The following is a 10237-nucleotide window of genomic DNA, read 5'->3' on the forward strand; positions in this document are numbered from 1 at the left end:
AGAAATCCATCCAAGCTATTAAAGAGGAGATCGGGCTGGGTGTTACCTTCTCAGTTGGCAATTGGCATAGCACCCAGTTCTGGATTGACCCCTCGCTTGAAGGGGAACCACTCTGCTTTTGATTCCCTAGGCGTTTTGCTATCTGCTTGCACCCGAAGCTACTCGTCTCCGAAGCCAGCCTAGACGGGCAATGGAACATCATGTTCCGTCGCTCCTTTGGTCTGGCTGGAGTGCTCGAGTGGGACAGCATGACGGAAGTAGTCCCTCTCCCACTGTCTCAGTCCCCTGACTCAATTTCTTGGAGTCTCTCTCCTACGGGAGAGTTCTCCGTGAGTTCAGCGTATCAAACCCTCTGCCAATGCCCGGTCATTCAATGGCTCTCTCCGCTATGGAAGGCTCCGATGCCCCTCAAGATCAAGATTTTTGTTTGGCAGCTCCTACGTGACCGCCTTCCTTCTGGCACAGAGGTTCTTAAGTGGCACGGCCCAGGGATGGTCTCTGCTCCCTATGTCGTGTCCTAGAAACGGGAATCCACATTTTGTTCTCGTGTGTCGCGGCCCAAGCGCTCTGGCGCTTTGTTCATGAGGAACTTGGGCCGGACTGGGAGGCCCTAGACCTGGCTGATTTCCAGCAGTCTAGGGCCACCCAAACGGATGGCAAGCACCGTCTGTTCTGGCTTATATTTATGGCCCTAACATGAACCCTTTGGACAACGCGCAATAAAATGGTCATTGAGCGGATCTTCCCGCGTCACGCTAGGCAACACAAATTCGTTTTTTAAATTTCTTGCCTTCTTGCAGCACGGACACCCGCTCGCTAGGCAGCAAGACCGCGACCGTCTGGACGCCATCTTGGACGCTCTCCTTGCTCCTACGCGATGGCTCTTCACCCGCTCGTCGTCTTCTTAGCTTGTCATTAGGTGGTCTTTTTTGTTTCTTCTCGCTTTCCTTGGGCGCATTTGTGCTGCTTGGCCCTAGCAGGCTCCTATCATATGTTCTATACGGAAGTTTGTTTTATCTATAAAACAGGGCGAAAGCCTACTTCGATGAAGGTGAACTTAGGACAAGTTTGAAGTACTTTGGACACCTCACTATAGGATAAATTATGATCAATTTTTAGCACCCATCTAGGACAAGTACTATCATGTGTTTGTCAGCCATCTTCTCAATGCAACAACACACATGGCCATCATAACCATCTTACCATATAGAACAAACACAAAAATGGAAGAAGTTCAACTGTCCTTTTTCCCCATCTAAATCTTTCCATTTTTGTTGATTTTTAAATCTTTCGAACCTCTACATATGAACCCATTTGCCTTTTGGATTGTAAGCTGTCCAAGTTTTCACGTACTCCCTCCAGCTAAAATGAGTCATCTTGAAAAATGAATGTATCTACACTAAATCTACTTCCTCTGCTCCTAAATACTTGTTGTTGGGGGAACTAGATTAGTTCTCCCAACAAGTATTGTGGTACAGAGGGAGTATGTAACTTTTCCGACTTAATTTTGATACTTCATTGCACACGCGAGAACTATGTTTGTCATGTACACTCGGATGAAACGTCCATGAATAACCAAATGCAAATGAGCATCCAAAAATGTGTCATTTGCATGTTAAAGACAAAGAGATCCTACGCTTGGAGCTAGCGCACCCGCGCACAGAGGCATGTGAAGTGAAACCATGGACGGAGCTAGATAAGATAAGGACAAGGATATATAAGTGTGCATCTATTATTGTAGCAAATTGCTTGTATATATTTAGGTATAATTCACACATAAACCAATATACGTCAGATAAATTGAAAGAAACCAAGCAATCAGCTTGGTAAGCTACAAGCAAAAATTACAATCAAAGATAAAATTGGAAGAAAATTAAATAAAACTATGATTTTTATTCAACCTTGTACATCCATTACTTTGATGCTAGCTCCGCCATTGAGTGCAGCGCGTGGGCGCGGCGGTCTCGATTATTTATTTATTTTTTCCACCGGCCACGACCACGACCACCGCTCGGGCCGCGAACCGGAAAACGCTGCTCGGATTGCGGGCGCCACCTTTTCTTTCCGCGGTGATGCGGTGTCAGCTCGTGGCGACGAGAGAAACCCGTACGAATCACTCGAGCTCCCAAGTCCAGTTTGAGACTTCCCGCAAGAAAAAAAGTTCAGTTTGAGACGGCTACGTGGCACGACGTAGCTGAGTCCACGACGATGATCGCAGGTTCCCGTTTGCTGTCGACTGAGCTACCAGATACACGTCGGCGCACACGCGGGCTCCAACCATTCTATCCGTGCCTGCCGACCTGGTGGTACTGGTGCCCGAGCATCCTCTGTCCAATTCCAACGGTATATACAGTGATAGCGATAGAATGGGGGGATGCGTGTATCCAATTATTAGAGCTCTCCTATTTATAGCTCACCTCTTCTAATCTTAGCATTCCATTCCATCTGCATCCATCGTCATCTTATTATCTGAAAATTCCTACTACTACTACTACTTGCTCCTCCGATTCCCTCGACTCGGTCAGTCACGAGCGTACGTACGTGTCAAGAAGAATGGTGATCCTCAAGAGTTGTTCCGTGGACAGCGACGCGAGTGCCACGGGCTTCGTTCCGGAGGAGATCGACCTGGGCGACGACGTGCTCGCCGAGATCATCCTGCGCCTGCCGCTGGACTCCGTCGCGCGCTCCAGGTGCGTCTCCAAGGACTGGTGCGCCGCCATCGCCCACGGCTACCTCCGTCGCCGCCTCCGCCTGCACATGTCCATGATCTGCTTCCCCGACGATGACGGTGACGCGCTTGGAAGCAGCAGGCCCGTGTACGCGTGCGCCGGCGAGGGCCGCCGGCTCGAGGCCCGGGACCTCGGCTTCTTCCCGCTGCACGACACCGCCGCCTTCTCCGACGGGTGCAACGGTCTGCTCCTCTGCCGCGACCCCGGCGCGACGGAGTTCTACGTCGTGAGCCCGGTGACACGGAGCTGGGCAGCGCTCCCGAGGCCGGCCAAGGAGGCGCGGCTCTCCGTGCTGGCGTTCGACCCGGTCGGCGGGCAGCACTGCTACCACGTGATCAACTTCACCGGGTGGCGCGACCGCGGCGCGGCGGTGGAGGTGTTCTCGTCGGAGACGCGGGCGTGGGCCGCGCGCGACGTGGAGTTCGGCGGCGTCCCCTCGGGCTCCCTCTCCGGCGCGGTGCACTGCCACGGCGGCGCGGTGTACTTCCTCGCCTCCGACCCGGACTGCGTCGTCCGCATGGACCTCGCCGCCGGGGCCGGGCTCGCGTGCACGGTCATCGACCTCCCCGAGCCGGCGGACGGCGACGGCCGCGTCGCGCACTCCGGCGGCCGGCTGCACTACTTCTGCAGCGACGGCGGGCTGCTCAAAGTCTGGTCGCTCGAGGACGGCCGCCCGCGCCCGCGGTGGCGCCTGATGCACGCCGTGAGAGTCAGCGACGTCGTGGAGGTCGGCGGCGGGGGCGAGGGCGAGGTCAGGTTCCTGGCGATGCACCCGGAGAATCAGGCGGTGGTCTACATATGGTCGCCGTGGAAGGTCGTCGAGTACGACCTGGGCAAGCGAGAGATGACCGGCGCGGCGTGGGAGTTCGGCAAGGGCGCGAGGAACCGTGTCGTCAAGGCGTGGCTCGTCCCGTCCTCGTGCTACCTGTCGGATTGCTTTGCCGATGATGGTCTGGCACTGGCGCTGAATTGTTCGGCATGGAGCGGTGAGGTCTGAACCGTGCCTAACCCATCGAACCGAGATACCCCTAAAAAAAATCTCATCGCACCGAGATGGAACGATTTTCTTTTTGAGGGTCGAGATGGAATGAATCGCTCCATGGGTTAATGCGATCCGATGGTTAGCATGGCTCCATCCATTTTCTCCCTCTTTTTCAGTTGTATATATATACCTTCGTTCGTTCCAAAATAACTATCTCAACTTTGTACTAGTTCTAGTACAAAATTGTACTAATAACTATCTCAACTTTGTACTAGTTCTAGTACAAAATTGTACTAAGTTCAAGACACTTATTTTGGGACGGAGGGAGTATGATACTACGAGGGGAAGTAAATATATTTTATTTAATACTTCCTCCGTCTTAAAATAACTGTTTTAATTTTATAAAGTTTGAGACAATTATTTTAATACAGAGACAGTAGTAAGGAAAATGCTTGTGTTGCCAGCGATCCGCCTCCTCTTCTATGTGACGCATCTCCTTTGAGTCATTTTCTATAATGTTTTCTGCAACATCGTTGTAAATTGTCTTCTATAACAATAATTATATTGCAAAAAAATAAAAAACAAAGAATGTGTAAATATGTTTCTGCAGAAGTTGTAATTTTTTCTTCTACAACAACACCCACCTTGTAAAAATGGTAAGGAATTTTTTAACGTCATCTATGTTACTAAAGAATTTCATAAAAAACTTTATTGCAAAGGATTACTATAAACCCTTGATGTACTGATAAGACGTTAAATAACTATCAATGTGAATAAAAAATGTTAGACGTTAAATAACTATCAATGTGAATAAAAAATGTTAGACGTTAAATAACTATATATAAAAAATGTTAGATGTTAAATAACTATCAATTTAACGATGTCGAAACGACATATCTTTTAGAAAGATCCGAGATCCGCCGACCTATGCGTATGGCGGCCCTAATAGTAAATATAATATATAGTATTAGATGAAATTATAATAGGAAACATATCTAATGATATATATACTTGGGAAAAGATTACATCCTATCGTTGATCCGTCCGCTTGTCCGTTAGATCTCGTCTTGATCACGAACCATTTCCCGAAACTGGCTCGTTGTTTCACAAACTGGAGCGTTGTTTCAGGAACGGGGGCTGAAGCTGGAGCACTCCAGGTTCCTCGTCGTGGCTCCTCTGCTACCAGGGACGAGTCTGTTGGAGTCCGGCGAACCGCCACCGCCGTCGGTCCTCGCCAGCTCGCCGGATCCCCACCTAGCCGACGAGATCCAGCCCCTCGCCGGATCCCCACCTCGCGCGGCGAACAAGGAGGTGTGCGGCGCGGATGCCGGGGAGCTTCTCTGCCTCGCTGGAGATGCGTCCCTGCTCGCGCGCCCGACTCTCCGTTGGGCATGGTCCCGGCGGCAACGTGACTTTGGTTGCAAAAATTCCTGAAACTCGATGTTGTTGCAAAAATTCTTCCGTAAAAATACCTATGTAACACAAAGACGAAGAAAAAAAAATCTGCAACAAGCAAATTGTTTCTGAAACTCGACCGTTGTTTCAGGAATTAACGGATCTAAAGTTTATTTCTTGCAACAAAGCAAAAGTTTTCGCAACTCGAACGTCGTTTCACGAAATAACTACTGACCATGCGGCGGGGATGCGGGGCGTTAGATCGGCATCCGACGGCTAGCTAGGTGATGGATAATTTTTAAAAATCATCTGGCGGACGCTTAGCGTTCACATCCCACCGGCTGATCCGGTTGATCCATCCGCCGTCCGCTTGTCCGTTAGATCTCGTCTCGATCACGAACCATTTCTCGAAACTGGCTCGTTGTTTCAGAAACTGAAGCGTTGTTTCAGGAACGGGGGCGGAAGCTGGAGCACTGCATTTCTGAAAGGACAAACCTTTCTCTTGAGACTTTGATGGCAGACCCGTAATAGTAAATATATTATAATAGATGGAACCCTAATAGTAACATATCTAAGAGCATCAACTCCGTAAACTGATCAAACTCGTAAAACTTATTCGATCAGTAAACATTTCAAGGGATACGGTAAATCTATCCGAAAAAAAATTATATGTGTAGTTTTGGAGGCTGTATACACTTCAACTCGTAAAGTGGTCAAACCTCGTCAACGCATGAACAAACGCGTCGTCGCGAAACTGGCCGGAATCAACCTGAAACTCACCAGAATCCGTCGCTGCTCAAAACTAGTCAAACCTCGTCGGGGCAAACGCGCCGCTGCGAAACTGTCCAGAATAAACTTGAAACTCACCAAAATTCGTCGCCGCATGTCGGAAGAAGCCGCCGCATGCTGGAATTTGTCGGCGCCGGTTCGAATTACGGCTAGGTCGACCTCCACTGCCGAGACGAGGTCGTCCACAGGTAGGATGGAGCAGGCCACCGGTGGCACCAGAGAAGAGCGGGGCAGGGTGGGGGAGCTCGCGCGGTGTAACGGCCCCAATGCAATTCCTTCCCCTTCTTGTAATATCTTTCCTTGTATGGCAATCTTTCTATATTAATATGTTGAATTTGAATATGGAGTTAAAGTTTGGCTTCATCTATTGTGCATCATGGCATCATGCATAGTATCATTTCATTTTTGTTATTGTCTAGTGTTGCTTATGTTGCACCTTGGTATGATGTGTGAATGCAATATATGGATGTGCCTTGGTGGTTGCCATGTGGTTGGGTGCAACAAGATCCATCTCAAAACCCTTTGTTGCATCATAGTTTCAAAACTCACTCCTTTCCAACTATTTTGTGGCAGATTTAAAAGTTTCTGTTTTTCCTTCATAAAAATGTTCCTCCCCTCCTAAAAATCTTCTTATTAATTGTGGAGTCTAACACCCTCTTGTTTGGATTATTTTCCTTTTGGTTTTAATTAAAAACAGAACCTTAGTTTAGATAAAAGGCATTTATTTTTACTCTTCTAAAAATGTCCATCTAATTTTATTAAGTGTGGCATGTTTTTAGAGAACCAAAAATATTTTTATTTTGTTTAAAATATTTTCCTATCAAGCCATGTGATTTAATCAAGCGGTCTGTTAATTTTATTTGCGAAACCCTTTTAGCGCAGAGAGGGACAGTAGCCACCCATATCCTGTTTGATTCGGCCCAGAGCCGAGCCGGTGTTCCCTTCTTCCTCCTCGTGCGTCAGCATGGTACGACCACCAAGGACACCGCTCATGGATCTTTTCCCCTCGATCCACGACTCCTAGCGCGGGGTTTGAGCTATAAAGCTCCAGCCGCGCCTCTCCAACCCTAGCCGTGCCTCAAGGGGTAGCCTCCACACCTCCATCGTCGCCATGGCCGCTTCCTGCTCGCGCTCGACGCCGGCGTAGGCAGCGCCCCCCTTCTTCCTCAGCAGCACCCGGAGGACGTGGACGCCAAGGCTGACCCGTTCCCGCGAAGATCGGACGGCAAGGCCTTCTACAACGACGTCCCCGACGTCCTCTACTTCGACCACTTCTGACGACCTTTTCGGCAGTTGTACCTCGACGTCCACGCGTCGTTCCTCTCTCGTGCGAGCCCCACTTCTCTGCACCCTGGGTGAGCGCGTCTCCTCCACTTCCCCTTCTTTGTTCGTAGCCGCGACGTGTCGCCGTAGTCTGTCGTCGCCGTCATCGTTTTCGCTATCGTCTCGCGTTGCAGTCACAGCAGTACCCCGAGGTAGTAGCAGCTGCAGTCGCTTGCAAGCACAACTGCAAGCATGCGTAGCGCGTAGGTGCCTTGCACCAGAGTAGCCTCATCGTCGCCATGTAGCCGTACTCGCCGTCGCGTGGCTCTGTCGTGCAGCGTAGTGGCAGTTGCAGCAACAGTGTAGTGGTAGCAGAAGCAGAAGCAGCTTGGTTGCAGCTACAGTAGAGCGGCAGCACCATGCACGTGCTTGTCGTCGCCGCCTAGCGCCGTGTAGCTGTGTGATTGCACTGGTGAGAGTCGTCGTCGGTGTTTCTCTGTCAACAGAGGAAAAACGCCCCCTTTGCGATGTTGTCCTAGTTAGCACACCCATCTAGAGAAGAACCAGCCACCTGCCTACTAGTTCGAGCGCAACGCAACGACCGCGAGCTCGAGGGTTCGAAACCCAACGCCCCCCTTTTTAATTTATGTTTTTCATTCGGCCGGTGGTGTAGTATGTGTTACCTCGTTTCTTTACTCTGTTAAAGCAGTAGCCGTAGCCTGCTAAAGTGACAACAGATCCACAACTCGCACTCATGGTCAAGGGTTCGGCTCCCCCTTGCGCCCCTTTTATTTTTCCGTTGATTGTTTTCCCTTCTGTTAGTTGTGGCAGAGCAAGCATATGTGGTATACTCCCCCTGTTAGTGCTGCTATACTAGTGTAGCCTTTTTAATTTATGTTTTTCATTCGGTGTGCTGGTGGTGTAGTATCTGTTACCTCGTTTCTTTACTCTGTTAAAGCAGTAGCGGTAGCCTGCTAAAGTGGCAACAGATCCACAACCCGCACCTATGGTCAAGGGTTCGGCTCCCCCTTGCGCCCCTTTTATTTTTCCGTTGATTGTTTTTCCTTTTGTTAGTTGTGGCAGAGCAAGCATATGTGGTATACTCCCCCTGTTAGTGTTGCTACACAAGTGTAGCCTTTTTAATTTATGTTTTCCATTCGGTGTGCTGGTGGTGTAGTATCTGTTACCTCGTTTCTTTACTCTGTTAAAGCAGTAGCCGCAGCCTGCTGAAGTGGCAACAGATCCACAACCCGCACCTATGGTCAAGGGTTTGGCTCCCCCTTGCGCCCCTTTTATTTTTCCGTTGATTGTTTTCCCTTCTGTTAGTTGTGGCAGAGCAAGCATATGTGGTATACTCCCCCTGTTAGTGCTGCTACACAAGTGTAGCCCGGTGGTCAGGGGGCAGTGTGTGTTGGGTGAGCTAGTGGGTTCGAACCCCCACTACTCCCTTTTATTTTTTGTGTTAATTTGTTGTAGTTGTGCCACTGATAGTGGGCCACACGGCCCACCTGTCATGCACTAGGGTCCATGGTGTCTATGACCAGTGGGACCTCCATGTTAAATTATATTAAGTGTGTTTTGATTGTTTGTGTGATATTTCCATATTTGGAATATTCCAGAGGTGGAATATGCCAAATCTGGCATGTGCTAAATCTCGCATTGTTTGACATATAGATGATTTAGGATTTAGAGTAGATTATCTTTTCTGTTTTGTGGTGTTTTATGCATGCAAGTATAGCAGTGTGATATATGGATTTGGGGTAGAAAAACCCAAGAAATCCAATGGTGCCATTGGATTTCACTTTTGAGCATTCTGCTAAGTGACATTTTGTGATGAGGTGGCATTTTGTCATTGGTGTAGGATTGTTTTTGTGCGTGCTTTGAAGTTGTGCCACAGATGCATCATATTCCCTATAGCATTGCCACATGTTGGTGTTTATTGTCTGTTTATTTTCTTTTGGGTAGCATCGGTAGCTGAGAACGAGTTCGATGATTCTGTTGAGTAAGACCAGGAGCAGTTCTAGTGTGAAGATTTCACACGCAAGATGATCGTGACCTTGGCACCGTTTCTAGATTCGTTATGCATGGTTGATTCATTTCCATCGTTATTCTCTGCTGCCTACCACCGGATAATTAAAGCCTCCAAACATTGCCATGAAACCTCTAATCCTTCCCCTCCTAGCAAATATTGTTTGGCTTAGTTAGTGCTTGCTCAACCATGTCATAGTATTGCTAGTTGAAGGTGCAAGCTAGTCCATGTGATAACATGGACATTTGATTATCATCTTATTTAAATTCTATTTAATTAATGCACCTATATACTTGGTACGAGGCGGAAGCCCTGGCCTATGCTAGGTGATTTGTTCTGCTTTTGCCGCCTCAGTTTCCGCTACCGGTGTTTTATTCCATAACTGAGCGCTCCTAACATGTTCGGGGTTGTTATGGGGACCCCCTTGATAATTCATTTTAGTGCAAAGCTTTTCTGGCAAGGTCCAACTTTGGTACTATATTTGTTATCAACTTAATAAAAATAATAGGGAATAGCTACCGCGAGGAAATTAATCAACAACCCTGGCCAATGCTCGTCATGAGTGTTGGTCCAACCTGAGCGATGTCTTGTGCCCCCTGATCACCTTGGGTTTCAGCCAACCCGATGTCTAGCTCATCCGGTCGTGCACTGAGAACAAGATACGCGGCTCCTATCGAGTCTGTCGGCACACCGGGCGGCCTTCCTGGATTAGTTTTACCTTCTACGAGATATCTTGTGCATTGGGATTCCGGTGAGACTTTGGAATTTTCTCAGAGTTGAGGTTTTCCACTAAGGAATCCGACGAGATCGCAAGCTTCATGATCAAGGATTTCTATGTCGCGTGTGGAAATTTGTGATGGATTAGTTGGAGCACCCGTGCATGGTTAAATCTTTAGGAAAGCCGTGCTCGTGGTTATGTGGAAAACATGGAAACTTTGTTAACACCTGGTTCTAGATAACTTAAAGTAACTTAACTAAAACCCGCCAACTGTGTGCGTGACAGTGACTGTCTCCTTCTGAGTTCCTTCTCGGATCGAGAACATGGTGGGG

General features: G+C 48.6%; 1 protein-coding gene across 1 annotated transcript; it reads left to right on the forward strand.

The window, feature by feature from the left end:
• Positions 1 to 2061: 2061 nt before the first annotated feature.
• Positions 2062 to 3864, forward strand: LOC123409801 (F-box protein At2g40925-like). The gene has a single exon (XM_045102673.1). The coding sequence runs from the start codon at positions 2554 to 2556 to the stop codon at positions 3724 to 3726; it is 1173 nt and encodes a 390-aa protein (XP_044958608.1). The 5' UTR covers positions 2062 to 2553; the 3' UTR covers positions 3727 to 3864.
• The last annotated feature ends 6373 nt before the right edge of the window (positions 3865 to 10237 follow it).

The sequence above is a fragment of the Hordeum vulgare genome, chromosome 7H (assembly GCF_904849725.1).
Source record: "Hordeum vulgare subsp. vulgare chromosome 7H, MorexV3_pseudomolecules_assembly, whole genome shotgun sequence".
Lineage (NCBI taxonomy): Eukaryota > Viridiplantae > Streptophyta > Magnoliopsida > Poales > Poaceae > Hordeum > Hordeum vulgare.